Here is a 21,617-nt window from a genome sequence, read left to right as displayed (position 1 = left end):
CATATTAAAAAGCAGAGACATTATTTGCCAACAAAGGTCCATCTGGTCAAGGCTATGGTTTTTCCAGTGGTCATGTATGGATGTGAGAGTTGGACTGTGAAGAAAGCTGAGCACTGAAAAATTGATGCTTTTGAACTATGGTGTTGGAGAAACTCTTGAGAGTCCCTTGGACTGCAAGGAGATCCAACCAGTCCATCCTAAAGGAGATCAGTCCTGGGTGTTCATTGGAAGGACTGATGCTGAAGCTGAAACTCCAGTACTTTGGCCACCTCACGTGAAGAGTTGACTCATTAGAAAAGACCCTGATGCTGGGAGAGATTAGGGGCAGGAGGAGAAGGGGATGACAGAGGATTAGATGGCTGCATGGCATCACCAACTTGATGGGCATGAGTCTGAGTAAACTCCGGGAGTTTGTGATGGACAGGGAGGCCTGGCGTACTGCAATTCATGGGGTTGCAAAGAGTCGGACACGACTGAGTGACTGAACTGACTGACAGATTTCAATGGAGTGCATATGAGGAAAACCATATCCTTAATAGGGAAAGATGAAGAAACAGTCTTCCATGACTAGGTATTATTTAGTGCAAGCTAGATGGAAGAGTTTGCTGACAGAGAAAGGTATTTAATATCAGAACAGGCTTTCATATAATTGCATCTCTTGAAGATCCTCAAAAATGGGAAACATGCATCCACCTCTATGAAAAGATTTGGGCAAAACTGTACTGATGAAAGAAGCATGGGTAGCTAAGATGACTTTGAAGGGTCCTTGTAACTTGAGGATTTGGCGTTCCAGGAGGAGGGATGGAAATCAGGGAACTGGATCTCCTGCAAAATATTCACAACTCTTTGAAATGGAAATGAGGCTCTTCCTACTTAGGAATCAAATTAAAGCAAGTATTCAGGGTGTTAGCAGGCTGTGCTCCTGCTTGTTTGAAGTGGCAGCTAAAGGAGGGAGGTGTGCTTTTCCCTGGATGAAGCAGGATCTCGCTCAGCCTGTTTTCATCTTTACTTAGCACCTGCTGGCCAGGAGTGGTGTCGCCCGAGCAATCAGACAGTAGACGTGCCAAGAGTCTGACCTCCCCGTGTCTGCTGCCCCTCCCCCAAGCCCCATGACACCTCTCCTGATATAGATGGACAGGGATTGGTTTAAAATGACAGTCTCAAGTTCGTGTAGGAAGAGAAAGTTAATTCAAAGAAACTGTCAGGCAAGCTTCCTCTCTCTGTAGGAATAATTATTATCCCCTTTCACCATGGCCCACCTGGGAGCCCACTTTGCCTTCAGATCCCGCTGGCAGAAGACCGATGATGAACTCTGTCGACATAGCATGTCCTTTATTCTTCACAAAGCCATTTGCAATGACTTCTTTCAGAGCTATCTCTACCTGCTGGAAAATATTCCCCTGGGTAAGTGAGTCAGAGCTCCTAGATAAGGGATAAGAAATGACTGGAGCCACTGTGTGAGGTTGTGGGGCTTTTCCAAAAGGAATTAGAACAAGGACACTTTTCAGATAAAAAGGACCCACAACCATTTAAACGGCTTAAATGTTTCAATGGCATTCTTTTATGGAGAGTGCAAAGATCAAGCGCTGCCTGGAAGGTCAAGCCTCTATTTTGGGACTTCCATGCACCTCAGACATGAGTAACTTGCTTCTCTGGGTGTTGGTTGCCTGAATATCAGGCTTGTAGAAATGAATTTCTTGAGTTTGAAAGGACATTTTTTATATTTGCAAAAATTTAGAGGTGAGTAAATTAGGTAACTCAAAGATGAGAGTATTAATGCAATAGCATATCAACTAAGAATTAAAACGAATGGCTAAACAATAATAGATCAAGGTTGTTGGGGTGAGTGAGTGAGTGTGTGTGTGTGTGTGTGTGTGTGTGTGTGTGTGTGTGTGTCTGCATGTGTATGCATGAGCACACACTCCACATAATGCTTTCTGGCCTTTCTGAGTTACAATATTAGTCTGAGAGCTTAAAGGAGCTGATTTTAGTGTGATCTTTGAATGCTAAGAAAAAAACTGGGCAGTAGTCTGTCTCCATTTTAGTTATTTCCTCTAGTTTCCAGGGAATTGGACAATAGGGCAACATAAAGCTTATCTGGTTTGTCTACACTGCTTTTCTCAGCCTGTGTGAAAGTGGTTAGTTAAGCGCACTCTTAACAGCCCTGAAGAGGAAATAACTTGTGATTAAAGAGTGAAGTATCCCCTTTGATTTATATTCCCCCAATGAAAGCAGGAGCAGTATGTTTCAGCCCCAGTCTGTTTTCTTAAGGTTGCTGAAAGCCCCATTGTACACTTGATGTGGGCAGGCTTTCCAGATGGGCAAGAAGCTACATAATTCTTTGTATTGCATTCAAGACTATGTTACCAGCCTACCAAAGTCACTTTCTAAGTCCATTTCTGAGGGGAATCTTTAATTTTAGATATACAAATGGCTTCATCTCACATATACACACACACACATATATATGTGTGTATATGTGTATATATATATATATTCCTTATACAAATTTCTCATTTATGACTTTATTTGATCCTCATAACCACATGATGAGATAGATAGGGTCAGCATTATTACTTTTCTATGCACCTTCTCACTCTTGTCCCCTATCCTATTTTTTTAAAGTGAGGAAAAGAAAATTCAGAGATGATGAGAGCAGTCTAGATAGGTCTCACCTAGATACCAAAGCAAGAACCAAGGCTCTTCCTGGTAGATCGCATTTTGTTGTTCAGTCTCTAAGTTGTTCCCAATTCTTTGTGACCTCATGGATGCAGCACTTCAGGCTCCTCTGCCCTGCATGGTCTCCTGGGGTTTGCTCACATTCCCCTCCTTTCTGTTGGTGCTGCCATCCAACCATCTCATCCTGTGCCACCCTCTTCTCCCTTTACCTCCAATCTTTCCTGGTTTCAGGATCTTTTCCAACGAGTCCATTCTTTGCGTCAGGTGGCCAAAGTATTGGAGCTTCAACTTCAGCAACAATCCTTCCAATGAATACTCAGAGTTGATTTCCTTTAGGACTGACTGATTTGATCTCCTTGCAGTTCACGGACTCTCATGAGTCTTCTCCAGTGCCATAATTCAAAAACATCAAATTTTCAGTGCTCAGCCTGCTTTATGATCCAAACTCTCTGATCTACCCATAAGTAATTCCTTTAGGACATAGTGGACATCTCATCTGTATCCAAATGGAAAAGTTAGAGCAGTTTATTTGGAAGATGATGATGTTCTGACCACTCCATATATTTTGTCAGACCACTGGAGACACTCTTTGGACGATACCTCAGTAACAGTAGCTTGTTGGCTGTGTTGCATTAGTCTGGCGAAAGATATAAATTTAATAACTTATGAGAGACTTGCTAAGGGGTAGATGACTGCCAAATTTTAAAAGTAATTATGAGAGATTAAAATCTCATCTCTGAAAGTAGCTAAAGATGAATTTAAAAGACCCCAATAAGTATTTATTAGAAAAATTAAATGGCCCCTTACTAATAATTAATTGCAGGTTTCCAACATCCTGAGTTCAAATTCTGGCACTGCTACTGATAGAGAAATCACCCCTGCAATTTGCTAAACTCTGAGCATCATTTTCCTCAAAACTGTGGGGCTGTTGGAGTATTAAATGCAATTATATATGTGAAAATCGTCAATGCTCAGTAAGCAGTTGCATTTCATTTCCTTTCTTAGAACCAGCTCTCTTTTAAAGTCACCAAGCAGCCTTCCTTAGAACAGGCATTACCAAAGATAAGCTTAATTCGCTGTATGAGAGTTTTCAGGCTTCAGTGGATATTAATGTTTTCAGTTTGGAAATAAAACTCAGCCAGTGGAAGCACTCCTTCCCCAGCCCCACTGAGGTGTTTTAGAGTTGGCTTCCCCTCCTCTTGATGATTTCAATACTTCATAGAAGTGAAAATAAAGCCCTTCTTTTAGAAGACTGGGGAGCCCTACTGTAGAGTCTGCACAGAGAGTTTGTTGTTTGGAGTAATTATGGGAAGAATGGTGGCTAACCAGTCTCTTTGATTCCTTCTTTCCTTCCTTCCTTCCTCCAACTGCCTGCGTTAGGCAGTCAGCCTCACACCAGCTCACTGTGAAGTGACATTCAGTCATGGGGACACTTGCTGAAATATCCCTGGCTAACTTCAGTGATTCCTGGAGAAGCAAGAGCATGCATATTCCAAGTCTTCAGTGGAACTCTTAGCTATGCCATTGACTATGACAGATCTTCACAAAGAAATGGAAACATGCTTGTTACTCTCAGTGGTTTGCATATGTTAATTATCTCTGTTCATCCTCTCAACATCTGTATTAGGTGGTGGTGTTATTTCCTCTCTTGAATCTGAGGAACTGATCCACAGAGGAAGTAAGTAACTGGCCAAAGATCACACGGTGAGGAGTGTGGAGCAGGATTAGAACCCAGGCCAGTTGAACTTTCTAACCACAAAATCATGCTGCCTCCCAGTGTAAATGGCAGCTTGACTAATGAGGGGAGCACTATAAGTTTTACCAAATTTTTCCAGCTGACAGGAATATAAAAAACAGTCCATGAGGAGCACTAGCTTTCTATTGAAGAAATCAGAAAGATGGGTGAGCCAGTGAATGGGTTCATATAATCTAGTTATACCAGCCCAAATTCAGTTAGAGGCCTGGAGTGAATGAATTTGTCGTAGGTGGCTGTTTGTAAACAAATGGGAAGTAGAGTAGGAAAACAATTTATGTAAATCTCCAGTTTGTATAGCAGTGTGGGCCTGTATACAATCCAACTTGGAGGTGTACACATAAGCCAACTCCTCAGCAATTCTTCTAGCACTATCCACAGCATATTTTTAAGGACGCAGAAGTCAGTGAATATTTATTCATTATATATTGTGCAAGAATCTATTACTCCTGGACATTGTTAAAGGCTTAGTCTAACTTGGCATTTAGAATAATACTTCAATGCAGTTTAGCAAAAGGAACAAAGGCTTTGCATTTAAGTAAGTTTGGGTTAGGACCTGACTGTGACACTTCTTTTCTCCATAATACTGAGCATGTTACTAAACTTTTCTGATTTTTTTCATTACTTATCTGTAAAATAGTGATTATAATTCCAGTTTTTGTGAGGATTAAGAGAGATAACATGAAGAGACGACATGAAAGTGCCTTGGCATAATGTCAGGCACATGGGAGGTACCTACTAATGGTTATTAACTCCCCTTCACTCACCCCTTTTTAGAAGAATTAGGCTCTGAGGAAGAAATTGAGAACTATGGTCACAACTTTGCTGTCACAATTAAAACCTAGAATTAATAAAAACATTCCCTACAATACACTTGGAACTTCCAAATGAAACTCATCATACAACTTTTGGCATTTTTCAGATTGATTTCATCCCTGTGGAAGTTATGGCTGCACAACTCACTGTGCATTTTCCAAATGTTTATTGTTGCCTTTGCAATACCAATTATGCAAGACCATTTTTCATTTTAAAGAAATAAAGAAGTGGATAATTTTCCTTTCTTTAGCACACCTTCCTATACACAGTATTGAATGGGTAAAATATGGATTTTGGATTTAAATAGAACTAGGTTTAAACCCCAGTTGTTTCACTGACTAGTGGGCAATTTCTTTAACCTCCTGAGGCCCTCTTTTCTTCTGTAGATAGTCACATCTATCTTATATATTCAGTTAGATATAAATGCTAACATATATAGTACATATATACATGTTTGATCAGTGATGATTACTATTTTTTATTATTTGGGTTTGCCTAATTAGGAAAATCAATATATCCTCCTATAGTTTTTCATTAACTACAAAAAGTGTGACCTCTGTGTGATTATGTTGTGTGTGCGTACATGTGCTCAGTCATATCAGACTCTTTGTGACTCCATGGACTGTAGGCCACCAGGCCCCTTTGTCCATGGAATTCTCCAGGCAAGAATACTGGAGTGGGTTGGCTATTCCCTATATCCATTCACTACTTTGTTGAACCTGTTATCCAAAGAATGAAAAACTAGACAATATTCATTTATTCAGCGAACACTCAAAGGAAGCCTGCTGTGGGTCAGCAGGATGTAAGTCCTGGGGTTATAAGGAAAACAAGATAGAGCTTTATCTTGAGAGTTTAATGTAGGAGAGAGACCTGCACAGATAATTTTGGTGGAATGTGGGGACAGGGACAGGCATCACTACAGGCTGCTGCAGAGGGAGGTGCAGAGGAGGCCTGGTCACTGCTGGATCAGCTGCTGACTCTTCTGATGCAAAATCTCACTGTGAAAACTCTGTCCCCACTATCTTTGTATTCTGACCTTTTCACATTCAACAGCAGGTTAGGTAGAACACTCAAGTAGGAATTAGAGAGGAAGACTTTTGGCCAAGTGGGCAGGGGATATGATGTGCAGTGGGAACTTGTATACCTCCTTGCTGGAGTGGGGAAAGTGTATTTTCCCTCCCTCCTCACCTTTCTTTACCTTACTTGTGTTGAAGGCTGAAAAGAATTTGTGTGCTCAGTTGTGTCCGACTCTTTGTGATCCTATGGACTGTAGCCGGCCAGGCCCCTCTGTCCATGGGATATCCGGGTCAAGAATACTGGAGCAGGTTGCCATTTCCTCCTCCAGGGGATCTTCCTGACCCAAGGATTGAATCTATGTCTCCTGTATTCATGTGAAATCTTTTCCCCTGAGCCACCTGGGAAGCCCTGAAATAGCCCTCAGTTGAAAAGGGAAAAGCCCACAAAAACTTTCAGGGATGAAAGTGCATTATTTTACAGGCAAGGAACCCTTGACTCCTAAAGCATTCAGGGAAGAAATAAAACCTAGAGGGACTCTCAAGGTAATTCTAAGGCTTGTTAATGATGACTTTCTAGCATTCTGGCACACACAGATCTTTGGATTCTATCAGGAACACTGATAAAATAAATTCCACTCCCTCCTACCCTTTCTTGTGGATGAGAAAACAGATATGACTTTAGATTCCACATATAAGTGAGATCATACATTATCTATCTTTCTCTGTCTGATTTATATCATTTAGTAGAATTCCCTCGAGGTCCATCTATGTTGTCACAAATGGCAGAATTTTCTTCCTTTTATGGCTGAGTAATATTCTTTGTGCCTAGACACATTTTCTTTCCTTCCTTTTATCTTTCCTCCCTTCCTTCCTTAAATTTTTACTGTCACTTCTTTCATGGTTAAATTGAGAAGTGCTCACCTACAAATCTCTTTTATGGAAGACCTTATATTTCCTAAAAGCGTCTCCTAGTTGGGCTTTCTTTTCTATTATAAATAAAAGACTAACTTGATCCAGTATTCTATCTCAAATCATTTCAAACTTACTGTTTAAATCTAGCCTACATATCCTCTGAAGACTCTCAGGTCAATTTCCAGTTGACAAACAGATCTAACATCTAGAATAAAGTCTAAAATAGTTATATCCAACTCTACTAAAAAACAAAAAAAGGAAAATAGAGAAGGTACTCAGCAAGCATAAACACTACACTCTCGACAAATCTTTCTTAGAGAGTTCACACGATCTTTGTTCTTCTCCAGGGCAAATTCACACGTACTTTATTTTTATTTTTGTAACATTGGAAATTCCTTGGAAGTTCAGCTTATAATGTAGGTCAAGAAATAAGCACCATGTTATATCAAAAGCTAATAGAGTGTCTAGCCTCTGGTTTAGACTATACCAAGTGTCACAAAAACATTGCAATCCCACAAGAATAAACCACTAGATGTATTTCTATAATAAAAAGGCATAGGCTGATGTTTGATTACCTTATCAATCAACTGGCACCATTGCAGGAGCTATCAGGAGGGGAGTACCTGGGGCTGGACATTACACCTCATATATCTTTTTAGTGAAATGTTCCTGTCAATTAGGTGACAAGCCCATAACCATAAAAACTTACCTATTGAGTCTGACCCCTGCTGAGCTTGGCATTCACTTGTGGTCTAAACGTTGCTGGCATAATGGACCATTCCCATTTCCAGATTAAAGGTTTTAATAAACTCCACCAACTAGTTGACTTAAGCAGGTGATGATGAGAGTGGTTGTTTTGCTGCTTTGGTTGGATCAACAAGAGAGCACTAGGCTGTGGCTTGCCTGTGGCTTGCCCCAGAAGCATTCATCTCTGGGAAGACTTTGTGAGCTGTGATTTCTTAACCTGATTTTCTGAGACATCCAGACGAATTTGGAACAGTTGTGTTTTTTTGGCATGCTGATACTTAATTTTTGCTGTCCCTGTTGAATTTACAAGCATTCATCGGGCTACCTGTTGACATAACACTTTACTGAGTGCTAGGTAAGGGGGACTGGTGTTGGTTCCCAATGATTTTGAACATGAGGGCATTCCTTTTAAAGTTATATTTTCTCAATCAGATGCTCACTTGTATATAAAATGTCAAAAAACCTATATATTTATTAATAGTTTTAAAACGTTTGTATTTTTAAAATGACAATCTATTGTTCAGTTAGTTCAGTTCAGTCACTCAGTCATGTCCGACTCTTTGCGACCCCATGGACCACAACACGCCAGGCCTCCAACTCCTGGAGTTTACCCAAACTCATGTCCATTGAGTTGGTGATGCCATCCAACCATCTCATCCTCTGTCGTCCCCTTCTCCTCCTGCTCTCAGTCTTTCCCAGCATCAGGGTCTTTTCAAATGAGTTGGCTCTTCGTATCAGGTGGCCAAAGTATTGGAGTTTCAGCTTCAACATCAGTCCTTTTAATGAACACCCAGGACTGATCTCCTTTAGGATGGACTGGTTGGATCTCCTGGCAGTCCAGGGGACTCTCAAGAGTCTTCTCCAACACCACAGTTCAAAAGCATCAATTTTTTGGTGCTCAACTTTCTTTACAGTCCAACTCTCACATCCATACATGACTACTAGACTATTTATTAATAGTTTTAAAAGATCTGTATTTTTAAAATGACAATCTATTGTATTAATTAATATATACAGGAAATATAGTCTATAATATTGTTAGTCTCTAGAAAATAACATACATGGGTTCTGATTCCTATATTCCTTTTAGCAAATTCATGATCACTCAAGGGTCCAAATATTGGCCTCAGCGTCTTCAAGCTAGGAAATAATGATGTAACTCCACAGATGAAATATACTACAATGTATAAAAGTAGGGTTTATTGGAGTTTTAACTTTTAGAATAAAAATTTGGAACTATGTAACCGTTGTTCAATTCAGAGGCATGTGGTGTACTAATCCAACATCACAATCTTGGTGTTACCTGAAGAAAAATGTTCCTAGTAAAGTTTAAACAGATTCTCCTTTCTTATACTCCTTCTATGTACGATTATGTCATAGTTTGGTTTGCTTCATATCCTGATTGTAACATTTTTTTATACAGTTGTATGTTTTACTTGGAGCATTCAACTGTCTTTTTTTTTTTTTAAATATATTTATTTATATATGGCTCCATCGGTCTTAGTTGCAGCATGTGGGATCTTTCGTTGCAGTACATGGGGCTTCTCTCTAGTAGTGACAAGCAGGCTTAGTTGCCCCGAGGCACAAAGGATCTTAGTTCCCAGCCAGGGATCAAACCAGCATCCCCTGCATTGCAAGGCGGATCTTTAACCCCTGGACCACCAGGGAAGTCCCTCAACTGTCTTTTATTTTTGTTGAGGTTAAAAAAATGTCTTCCTGAGGATATTACTCATGTCTTCTTGCTTCTTCCCTACTATCTATTGCCCAGAATTCAGTTCATTCTATTTCCTGAAGATATTTTTTGAAGCCAATGCTTTCTGTTGTGTATAAACTGATTTCTTTCTAGATCTAATAATACCTACCTTTTTGGGATTTCTTTTCATTGGATTCCTGGGTTAATTTTGTTGTCTTTCATGATATATCTTCTCAATTTTAACCCTCACTGAGATGGAATATAGCTTTGAGAAACTTGTGAAGAATGAATATGGGAGGTAAATATTCTCTCACCATTTGAATGGTAACATATTTTAGCTTCAAAATAATTTTCCCTTAAAATATTGATGACACTGTTTTTCAGTGTTTCTAATGAGATCTGTGTTATAAGCCTGAGTCTACTCCTTTGAATATACAGCTGCCAGGTAAAATATGAGGTCAGTTAAATTTGAATTTAAGATAATCAACAAACAATTTTTTAGTAAAAGTATGTCCCATGCAATGTGTGATATTTTGAGCATATTTATACTAATAAATTATCCATTGATTATCTAAAATTCAAAAGTAATTGCATGTCTTGTATTTTTATTTGCTAAATCTGGCAACCCTACTTGAAAGTCAGCAAACTTTTTCCCTATAAATAACTTAATAATCTTCTCATTACTCTTGGTGTTTTGAAATTTCCTAAAGATATGTATAAATGTGATTTTACTTAATTATTTTTAATAAAAATTTACATAAATAAAGTTATTTTTATTTAAATAAAAATATTTATGTATTTTAATTAATTAATATTAATTGGAGGATAATTACTTTATAATATTATGGTGGGTTTTGCCATACAGTGACATGAATCAGCTAGGTTTTTAAAATCCATATTGCTTAGTACTTTTGGGCCTTACGATCTCTTGCAGCTTTGAGAAATTTTATCTATTTTTTTGGTAATAATTTTCTTCCCTTCATTTTCTGTTTTTGAGAATCTTACTTAGCTTGATGTTGGGTCCTCTGAATTAAATCTTTATAGCTTTAATATTTTTGCTTCTGTTTTCTGCATCTGCCTTTCCCTTTATGTCCTGACGTGTTTACTCAACGTTCACTACAAATGTTTACTCAATATTCACTCCAAAGTTTTTGGTAATCAAAATTTTAATTTCTAAGAATTCTTTATTATGTTTTACATGGTCATTTTCTTGACATCTTATCTTCAATTATGGATGCACCTGTTCTCATATCTCTTCACGGATATAAATTTTTGCTTGGTTTTGGTTTAAATTCTCATTAATTTCCCGGATTATTTCTATTTCCTTTGGAGTCAGTTTTGATTGTTTATCTCTATTTTGTTTTTCAGACATTCACCCTCATGTATTTGGAAGTCATTTTTTATCCACAGTTAGGGATGAAGGACAAGGTAAATGATTTTAGGTAGTGGAGAAGATTTCCTCTGTTATATACCTCTCCACTGAATAGAAAGGATGACAAGAAGCTCTACATATGCCAGTTGACCTTACCAGACTCTGATGAATGTAAGCAGATGAGGTGCCTGGAACCCTCTATATGCCAGAATTACTATTCTAGGATCCCAACACTAATGGGTCTGGTTCTCCTTTTTTTTTTTTCTGTTTTTGGAGAAGAGACATATTTACCCCCCTTAGATTACAGCTGTGCTGCTTGTCACTTTTGGGAGGGAGTGCAGTGATCACCTCCCAATTGGCCTACAGGCAGATTTTAAATTAACTTTTACTTCCTTTGTAGATGTCCTGAGCTGTAAATTCTATACTTTTGTTCCATCTGCTTTTTGTCTTCCAGAAATTTGTTGAAATCATGAATTCATTGGTGGTCCCTCCTCATTTTCTTCATTGTTACAGATTGAGTTTATTAAAACAATTCATGGGGAGTACTGGGAATGACAGAAGACAAATGGATGGATTCAGCTTATAATCTTGAACAAGAAGTTCCTCCCTTTCATCTCACTTTCTATCATTTCCTTCTGAATGTTCTTTAATGAAAATATTTTATATCTGCAAGGAAGCACTTTAATTTATAAATCACATTTAAGTGCATACTCATTTACCCTTCAGAAGTGGGTACACATGTTTTTATAAAAATAAATGTTTAAAAATAATACCTCACTTCTTTTCTGAAATAATGACATATTATATGTGAATGTGCCTAGTATAATGCCTAGTACAAAATAGTTGCTCAAAAAATATTGTATTTTTTAGTAGTTTATTTTCAGAACTTAGGGCTCAAGCACATTTTCTGTCATGTTGTTACAAAGAGATATATGGGTATGAATTGCTTGAAAAAGAAATGAAAAAAATACCTATCCCTAATCTACCTTGTGGTTAGAAGTAAGGATTAGTGATCAAATTTCCATAAAATATTTTAAACTTTATGATAAAAATAAAGTCAAAGATTTTTATCTTTTATTTTAAGATAAAAATAAGTCAAAGATAAAACTTACTGTGAAACTTGTGAAATTATTTATTCTACTGTAGCAAACACTGTTGAATACTTCTAAACATAGTGACAAGCTATTTTTAAAATTAAACTCTAGGTTTATTAAATCATGAAAATGCCACATGACTGTGATTTATACATGAGACACCTGAAGATCATAGGGGTTGAGAAGTTTACCCAAGGTTAAATAGCAAGTAAATAACTGAACTAGAGCTCAAACCCAGATCTTCTGACATCAAACGAATACCCTTTCCTCCATACCACTGATTTGCAGGCTTCTAAGAGGAAATTCGCTGCATGATAAGAATGAACTTGTTCTGTCACTTAAATATTAATAATGTTTTATTTTCAGTGAAATTGTATGCTTTAACAAGTCAAGTCATCAATGGTGAGATGCAGTTCTATGCCAGAGCTAAACTCTTCTATCAAGAAGTACCAGCTACAGAAGAGGGTATGATGGGAAATTTCATTGAACTGTCCAACCCAGATATCCAGGCCTCTCAGAAATTCCTCAGGAAATTTGTTGGGGTGAGTGTCCAACTGTAGTTTGATTAGGAAGCAAAGTTCTGGCAAACAATGAGCTCACATGCTTCTGTGTTGTCGCTTCAGTCATATGAAAGCTAAATGGGTGAGCCACGAGTTTAGTGTCAAAGCCCGTTTTAAGAGGTTCAAAAAGGATGGGTCACATTAAATGACTGGTTTATCCTAGTTGGCATTTCACCCTCCTAGCACCAGCTTATTTCTTATGCTTCAGGGGAAGGTGAACTAGCAGTGTTAATATTACAAGTAGTTGATTAAGAAGACTTCTCTTTCAGATCCCATAGATAAGCAGTTGACACTCAGATGACTGATGAGAGATCATGCCATTTGGGATCTTGGGGTGATTTATTGAGTCTCTGTAATAAAAATTCAACATTGCAAGGAAACGCAGGCATATGTTTAGTTTAAAAATGGTAAGTATAGTAGAATATCTTTATATTGTTTTATACACAGTTGAGACATTGCCTTGAAAAAATGTGATCCCTTTATAGACTTGGTGTTGAGTAAAACTCCACTTCCTTACTTTCAGGCCATATGGAGATGGGTCATTTACTTTAGGGGCCAGAATCTTGAGCTCCAGAGTTATTATGGTCCTCCTTACTATATAAGCCACCTTGGGTTTACTCCTTAAATTCTCTTAAACCTCAATTTTCTTACCTGTGTCTAGAGTATAACCACAGAACCTATCTTGTAGGATAATGTGAATCTCAAATGAGATACTATATGTCAAATGTTTACTTTAGTGCACATAATTATTATGCAATATAGCTCATTTATTGCTACTACTGATAACAAGCTTTCATATAATTCGGTCATTGTATTTTATGGAGCTTCATTTAGTTGGGGCTTCCCTGGTGGCTCAGATGGTAAAACATCTGCCCGCAATGCGGGAGACCCGGTTTCGATCCCTGGGTCAGGAAGATCCCCTGGAGAAGGAAATGGCAACCCACTCCAGTTCCCTTGCCTGGAAAATTCCATGGACGGCAGAGCCTGGTAGGTTACAGTCCACGGGGTTGCAAAGAGTTGGACACGACTGAGCGGCTTCACTTTCAATTTTTCATTTAGTTTTCAGAACAGACAACCCACACAGTAAAGCTGCTGTTGGTTCTACTGAGAACAAAGTCCTAACTAGCAAACAGGTTTTGTTCCAATTCACTATGAAGTTATTCATCTGAAATTTGGACTCCATTTTATTCTGATGAAGGAACCAGTAAGAATATTACAAATATTTGGGATTAGGTTGTCAACCTATTTAGAAGCATAATATTAATAGTTTCCCTAGTGTTGAGGTGAGGTTCACTTTATATCCAACTTTCTCTGAAGCACCCTTTGCCTGAGTACAGAAAAATAGGATCAGGATGGAGCGCTCATTGGGGCAAAGTGTCTGGACACCAACTGTGGCCATAAAGGACTACGGAACTAGAGATGATGGCTGGGGTTATTTATAGATAAGGTTAACCTGAAATATTTTAAAATCAGTGTTACTGACTGACTTCACTGAGCACTTTATCTGAGATAGTCACTCTGATGAGCACTTTAGAAGCACTGTCTTATCTGTTCTTCATAATAATTTAGGGAGGTAAGTACTATTATTATTTCTCATTTTCATGGTTGGGGAAACTGAGGCTTATAGAGATTAAGTATGTTTTCAAGGTTATGCAGGTGGTAAGAGACAGAGCTGGGACTCATGCCTGGCAAGGTCTGTCTGATACCAAATTCCCAGCTCTTATCCACGACATATTTTTCCATTTGTTTCATGAAGCAGAAAAATCCCTGCTCTGTGTGTGTGTGTGTGTGTGTGTGTATGTATGTGTGTGTAGACCACAGACCTCAACTCTCCCCCAATCTGGCCAAGAGCAATCCCTCCTGCTCGCCTTGAGATGAAGCTGACTTTGATCCCAGTGCATTTCAGAAGCTTAGTTAGTAATCCGGCTGTCTTGTCACTCCATGTGGAATGCCAAACTGACCACAGGGATGCTGGTCAGACAGAGCCCATACACAGGCGCACGGACCTGGGAAAGGAAACAACCTTCTGCTGGCATATTTATGTTGGAAATGAGCAGTCTGCTCTTTTCAAACAAATACAAGGAGTCCTTCTTAGTAGACAAGGCTCATTGTGAAGCTGTGACCTCAAAGTACAAACATAGTCTTTTTAAAGAAACGATATTTTGGTACTTTGACCTTAATAATATGCTAAATTAGTATCCAGGTCAAGATACAAGGAGTTAGGGAATATGAGTATCTGACATGATTTATCCTTGTGTCAACTGGGAAAAGGCAGATTGTTTAATTTAAAGTTTTGCTTTTCTTTCAACACTTAGTGACCTGGGACAGTGGGAAAACACTTTTAAACTTGTTGCAAATGTGCTTACTTTAGCAAATAAACAAATGATATAAAGATAATATCAATGGCATAGCTGATAACATTCCTTACTTTTAGCTTTTTGAGGGGAAAGTAAAAAGTTAAAAAATGTAATTGGTATTTGATGGTTTTTTCTCTTGATATTCCTCAGAGATTGGATGACTGAAAAATTGGGGGCTAACTGTATTTCATGGTTTTTATACAGTGGTATTTAACACTTTGTTTTCAAACTCCAACGGAAGGAAGGTAAAATAATGTTCTTTGAAACAAAAGACATAGGCAGAATCAAAATGAAAATGAAATTTCTAAGAGTATTTTACTATTTTATATGAACCCATAAATATGAAGATAGGGTAATAAAAGTAAAGTTGTGAAATCACACATTTATGTGGTTTTGGTCACATTCACGGAGGTGCATCAAATTTCAATCTAAGCACAGTAATAAGCAGCCATAGTGTCCAAGAGAGTAGAGATGCTGTCCCAGAGGTCAGTCTTTAAATGTCTCTTCTCAGAGGCACAGCATGAGAATGAGAGAAAGAGGAAAAAACCTGTTCCCAGGGTATTTGAGGCTGTGCCAAACACGTGGAATGGCATGGAATAAAGACAGCTAGGCAGTAGTGGTGAGGGGCAAAGGTGCACCAGATTTGCGTAAAAGGCATCTTTTGTATTTTTATATAACAGTTTTTGTGTTTGTGTATTCATGTATAACAGTGTATTTGTGTGTTTATATCATGTATTTTGTATTTATATCATGTATAACAGTATTTGTGTATTCGTGCGTACATGCGTGCTCAGTCACCTCAGTCATGTCTGACTCTTTGAGACACATTGGACTGTAGCCTGCCAGGCTCCTCTGTCCAAGGGATTCTCCAGGCAAGAATCCTGGAGTGGGTTGTCATGCCCTCCTCCAGGGGATCTTCCCGACTCAGGGATTGAACCTGTGTGTTTTATGTCTCTTGCACTGGCAGGAGGGTTCCTCCCCACTAGCGCCACCTGGGAAGTTCAATTGTTTTGTATATAACTGTTGTTTCAAGGATAGCTACAGTCAAATATCATACATACATAAACACACAGACACATATATATATACGTATATACACATGTTTATTTCATAGATATATACTGGCTGTGTGTGTGTGTGTATGTATATTACTTTATAGAAGCAAGTTTGAGAAGGTTTTCATTGGCTGATATCCTCCTATCTCTATTAACTATTCATCTTTCACCGTCAGTTAATTTAATTAAGAATTTTACTTTTAAAAAGTTTAAGGGCTTTTTGTCCAATAAGTCATGTGGTTTCTGATACAAAAGCAGAAACAATTTTTAGCATGAAAAGAGACAGGGGGACTTTGCTGCAGCTACCTTTTATCCTCATGAATGTGCTATATGCCATCGAGGTTGAGTTTGAAGTGCAATTCTGGCCTGAGAATGGAACAGATTGCATTTCCTCAGCTCAGGTTCTAAAAGTTATCTTCCACACAAGAAGAGTAGATAATTCAGAGCCCCCAAAATCAGTTTTGAGAAAAAAATAAAATTTTAATCATCCACCCTAGTATGAATCGAAATGTGTTCACTGCATGAATTTGAAAAGCAATTTTAAAACTCTGAAAGATTCTCTCTGCTTTGCTCTCTCTTTTTCTGCAAGGCAGTAAGCTACAGTAAAAGTCCATTTGCTACGGGTTTGACCCAAATTGGCAATTAACAAAGTCCTACTTTCATAGGACTTTAAATGGCCCACTTCTTGTAAAACATTACCTAGTTCTCAAACCTAAGATGTTTTCTAAAATCTTATTTTTTAATTCTTTGAAAGACCTATATTTGGATAAAATGAAGAAGGCAAAAACTAGACATGTTTGAATATGTTTTGAAAAAAGTCATTGAATGCTTTATAACTTGACTCTGGCAGTGGGTGCATGCATTCTAAAGTTGCTTCAGTGCTACAACTCTGTGCTACTGTATGGATTATAACCTGCTAGGCTCCTCTGTCCAAGGGATTCTCCAGGCAAGAATACTGGAGTGGGTTGCCATGTCCTCCTTCAGGGGATCTTCCCAACTCAGAGATTGAACCCATGTCTCTCATGTCTCCTGCATTGGCAGGAGGGCTGTTTATCACTAGTACCACCTGGGAAGTCCACAGTAGTGGGTACATACCTGCATACACTTGTCCAGACTCCTTGAATGGTACATTTAAAACCGTACGTTAAATTTTATGTGTGTGTGTGTGTTAGTTGCTATGTTGTGTCCGACTCTTTGCAACCCCATGAACTGTAGCCTGCCAGGCTCCCCCATCTACGGAATTCTCCAGGCAAGATTAATGAGTGGGTTACCATTCCCTTCTCCAGGGGATCTTCCTGACGTAGGGACCAAACCGAAGTCTCTTGCACTGTAGGCAGATTCTTTACTGTCTGAGCCACCAAGGAAACCCACATTTAATTACATGAACTTGACCTAAATGAAGTTTACTTAAAAAGGTAACTGAGTGTCAAGACTCAGGGTGAGTGTCTGTCATTGGACTGTTCCACAAGGTATCTTTCTGCAGGGGCCTGGGAGAGCTGGGACGGACTGTGCCTTGGACTGCGGCTCCGGGATAGGAAGGGTCAGCAAGCATGTCCTGTTGCCGGTTTTCAACACGGTGGAACTGGTGGACATGATGGAACCGTTCCTCCTTGAAGCACAGAACTACCTGCAGGTCAAAGCGGACAAGGTAGAAAGCTACCACTGCTTTAGCCTGCAGGAATTCACACCCCCGCTGGGAAGATACGATGTCATCTGGATTCAGTGGGTCATTGGTTAGTTCTGCATGGCGTTGCAGCTTCCCTGCTCCCCGCTAACCGGAGGACTTGAGGAGGCAGAGCAAGGACACAAAGGGATATGTGGCTCTAGCTGCACTGAGAACAGTTAGCTAGTCTAACATATAACGGGAACTCCCCCAATGCTCTGGTCCTCTGGATTCTGCCCCTAACATCCACTGAACAAGGCTGGCGATTCCCATTCTTAGGATGGAGCGTCTTTGTGCCAACCTAAATCCTAGAAGAAAACTGGATATTTGAAAAACTTTAAAAAGTGTATCCCCATTATTGACAAACCTTGGCTTTCTTAGATTTAAATTCTCAGGAAATGAGATAGCAGTGAATTAGATTTTGGTCTGAGTGTGTGTGTGTGTGTGTGTGAGTGTTAGTGTGTGTGTGTGTGTATGTGTAGGACACAGGAATGATAGCAGAGTTGAGCTGTTCAGCAGACACGGAGTGAATCCAAGGGATGAGGAGTGGTTTCTTTTGTGCCTGGGAGGTAGATAGAGTAGGTTGGTATAATAGCTGTTTTACAGAGCGTGCACTGATTCCCCTCAAAGATGATACCTGTCCTCTTACCTAAATTCTCAAAGTCTCCCGCAACAAAACAATCCAGGCTATGAAATAATTCCTGAATGAGTGAACAAACAAGCTCCCGATTTGTAACCTTGTGGCCATTCAGTCTTGCCTACTCACCTCCTTCCCCACCCACCCTTTCATCCTGTTCCCCCATTTACTTGACCTCACCTGTAGGGTACCTGACCGATAAGGACCTTCTTGCGTTTCTTTCCCGGTGCCGAGATGGCCTGAAGGAAAACGGCATCATCATACTGAAGGACAATGTGGCCCGGGAGGGCTGCATCTTCGATCTCTCTGACAGCAGCGTGACTCGGGACATGGACATCCTCCAGACCCTCATTAGGAAGAGTGGGCTGGTGGTGCTGGGCCAGCAGAAGCAGGACGGCTTTCCAGAGCAGTGCGTCCCGGTGTGGATGTTTGCGCTGCACCGCGATGGAAGCTCCTGACCAGCTGCCGGAGTGAACGACTGCACTGCACAGTGGTGCTTTGGGAAGAGTGGCTCTCCTCTAATTCACAAGTTACATCCCTTGTGATCCATGGAGGAATGAACAGAAGGGAGGCAATGTATGTTTCAAAACAGTTGATGTCACGTTTCCACTAATTATGTAAGTACATGCACACACGCTGTGACCTTTCCAAAAGATAAATGGAATGTGACATCTGAAAAAACATCTAAACTGTACCAGTGTACTCATAAAAACAGGAAAGGGAGCAACATCCACAAAATATAAACTGCGTTGGTCTCTGAAGATTTGCATTAAAGAGTAGTTTAGCGTGGGTGGGATAAAGTCTATACCAACCTTTCTCTGCCCTCATGCTAAATACTTTATACTTCCTTCCTCTTTGGGAATATTACTTCTCTTAGAAAAAAAATCTCCCCCTAATTAAGAAAGCACCAGTGAAAATAACCTTGTAAAACAATTCCACTACTTAATTTTGTCTTTAGCAGAAAAAAAGAATATGGTTTCACTTTCTATTTTGGGTCAGTTTCGCTGTCCAATGATGTAATATGGATGTAATTTCATAACAGAAGTCTGCATTTCAGTGATGGGAAAGTGTCTCCTTTCAGGTGAAAATGTTTTACCTTGAAATTTCAGCTGTGAGCATGTAAGTGAATGTCATCGATAATCTAATTTTAGTCACTGGCTTCTAACACAACTTGCTTCATTGCAGTTGCTCCTGTTTCTTTGATTGATAAGAATATACACTGGAAAGTGATAGGAAATGGTAAACCTTAAAACTGAACTAACTGCATTAGTTTAATTAAAAATATCTAAAATCTTTCAAAAACAAAAATGTAATTTAATTTCTACTAGCAAAATGCTTAAATATAACTCCTATTTTATTTAAAATGCTCTGAAGTCTTCATGTGAAGGATTTATTTGTCTTTTGATGTATTATATATTGAGTCTTCTACGAAATACAATCAGTTTAAGTAAATAAAGTCTGTTAAATGCATATGCTATCACCCTAAAATCATGTTTATAAGTCATAGCTCTAAATTAGGAGGAAAATAATTATTATAAAACACTATGTTGATATAGTATGACTTAGTAGTTTGATTTTATGTCCTGGAAAATTATGTCACTCTGACACTGGCACCTTCCAGCTGTAGTATGTTATTAATAACATTTTAGGGTAATGTAACAGAATGTGAGTTAAAACCATTACTGGAGAAACCAGAGACCAAAATTAAATAAAATGGTGAATCATTACCAAACAGAATTACTATGACAAAACAAGAATTCTCATGTTTTCATCCTCTATGTATTGGAAAAAATTAACTAAAACTTCCTTTTCAGCCCATCCTAGGAATTTTCTGCTTCTTTTACACTTAGCACCCTTATTCTCTTCCTTCTTGACTTTCTGCTTTGCAAGTACGCACAAGCTGGTTGATACAATTGTCCATTCCTCAGCACCCCAGGTCCTGAGCTCAAGGAAGAAATAACATAATTGTCCCATTAATATGGATACATAATCTTTAATTCGGTTGAATCTTTGGAATAGATCAGCAGTCCCTTTCCTCTTCCTATGTCATTTTCTGTTCTTAGAAAACTTCCAGATCTTTATTGTGCCACAAAAATTCCCAACTCCATATTTATTGTTGACTTAATTGATAAAGCAAAAATTAGGAAGTAATTTATACCACTATCTCTTCTCTATAACAAGTTAATAACTAGTACAAGGTAAAGGGAAGAGTGGGCTTTCCTGGTGCCTTGCAGTCAAGAATCTACCTGCCAATGCAGGAGACATAGGTTTGGTCCCTGGATCTGGAAGGTCCCCTGGAGAAGGAAAAGGCAATCCACTCCAGTATTCTTGCCTGGAGAATCCCATGGACAGAGGAACCTGGCAGGCTGCATAGTCCATGGGGTCTCAAAGAGTCGGATACAATTGAAGCAACTGAGCATGCAAGCATGCATGGACTGTAGTCCACCAGGCTCCTCTGTCCATGAAATTCTCCAGGCAAGAATACTGGCGTGGGTTGCCATGCCCTCCTCCAGGGGATCTGTCTGACCCAGGGATTGAACACTCATCTTATGTCTCCTGCATTGGCTGGTGGGTTCTTTACCGTTAGTGTCACCTGGGAAGCCCAGGTTACAGTCCATGGAGTTGCAAAAGAGTCAGACATGATTTAGCGACTAAAGGGAAGAGTAGCTTGAGAGGTGAGGCCATCAGAGTCAGAGCATGCTGCCTGATAGCTCATGCGAAGGTTAGGATGTGTTTAAAGAACAATGGAATATCTGAGGTTACAAGAAGGGGCTGAATTTTCTGGTCTTCTGAGTAGAGTCAAGGATTCTACAGAAGGAAGACTTTTGGAGTGAGATATACTCCAGCCGTCTTCAACAAGGCAAACATATTTCTGATGTTTATCAACACATCAGTGTTGTATGGTGAGTGACAGTCTATATTAGTTCATAGTCCAAGTGTCCCCAAATCATTTGGGCAGTTTTTATAAAATAGAGATCTCCAGGCTCTGTCCCCATGAGAATCCGATTCTTTGAAATGGGATCAAATAGCTTGTATTTTTTAAGATCTCAAACTGATTCTGATCATTACTTTTGAGGATACTGATAAAAGAGGTATGGAGCTGGGCTCTTCAGAGTCAAAGGAAGATAAGATAGGACAGGCAAGATGCAGGCCAGGTTCAGGGAAGTAGCTGGATGGTGAAATTCATTCTCCACACTGGTGCTAGCTTTCTAAAACCTAAACTGACCATGTTATGTATAAACTTTCAATGACTCCCCATCACC

General features: G+C 39.1%; 1 protein-coding gene across 2 annotated transcripts; it reads left to right on the top strand.

Annotated features, from left to right (window-relative positions):
- Positions 1–1,141: 1,141 nt before the first annotated feature.
- On the top strand, positions 1,142–20,086 carry NTMT2 (N-terminal Xaa-Pro-Lys N-methyltransferase 2). Of its 2 annotated transcripts, none has more exons than XM_043486151.1 (4): positions 1,142–1,404; positions 12,449–12,624; positions 17,538–17,787; positions 18,589–20,086. In XM_043486151.1, exons 1-4 carry the CDS (start codon positions 1,251–1,253, stop codon positions 18,810–18,812), a joined length of 804 nt encoding a protein of 267 aa, XP_043342086.1. In that variant the 5' UTR covers positions 1,142–1,250; the 3' UTR covers positions 18,813–20,086. The 2 variants fall into 2 exon arrangements, with proteins under 2 accessions (XP_043342086.1, XP_043342085.1); XM_043486150.1 differs by having other exon boundaries at positions 18,541–20,086.
- The last annotated feature ends 1,531 nt before the right edge of the window (positions 20,087–21,617 follow it).

Source organism: Cervus canadensis, chromosome 13 (assembly GCF_019320065.1).
Source record: "Cervus canadensis isolate Bull #8, Minnesota chromosome 13, ASM1932006v1, whole genome shotgun sequence".
Lineage (NCBI taxonomy): Eukaryota > Metazoa > Chordata > Mammalia > Artiodactyla > Cervidae > Cervus > Cervus canadensis.
This window is presented reverse-complemented; position numbering and strand designations above follow the sequence as displayed.

Coding starts and splice junctions, on each gene's coding strand:
- NTMT2 (XM_043486150.1), top strand. CDS start 1,251: ATGGCCCACCTGGGAGCCCACTTTGCCTTCAGATCCCGCTGGCAGAAG. Junction 1,405..12,448: donor GCTGGAAAATATTCCCCTGG/GTAAGTGAGTCA, acceptor TTTTATTTTCAG/TGAAATTGTATGCTTTAACA. Junction 17,788..18,540: donor CTGGATTCAGTGGGTCATTG/GTTAGTTCTGCA, acceptor CCTCACCTGTAG/GGTACCTGACCGATAAGGAC.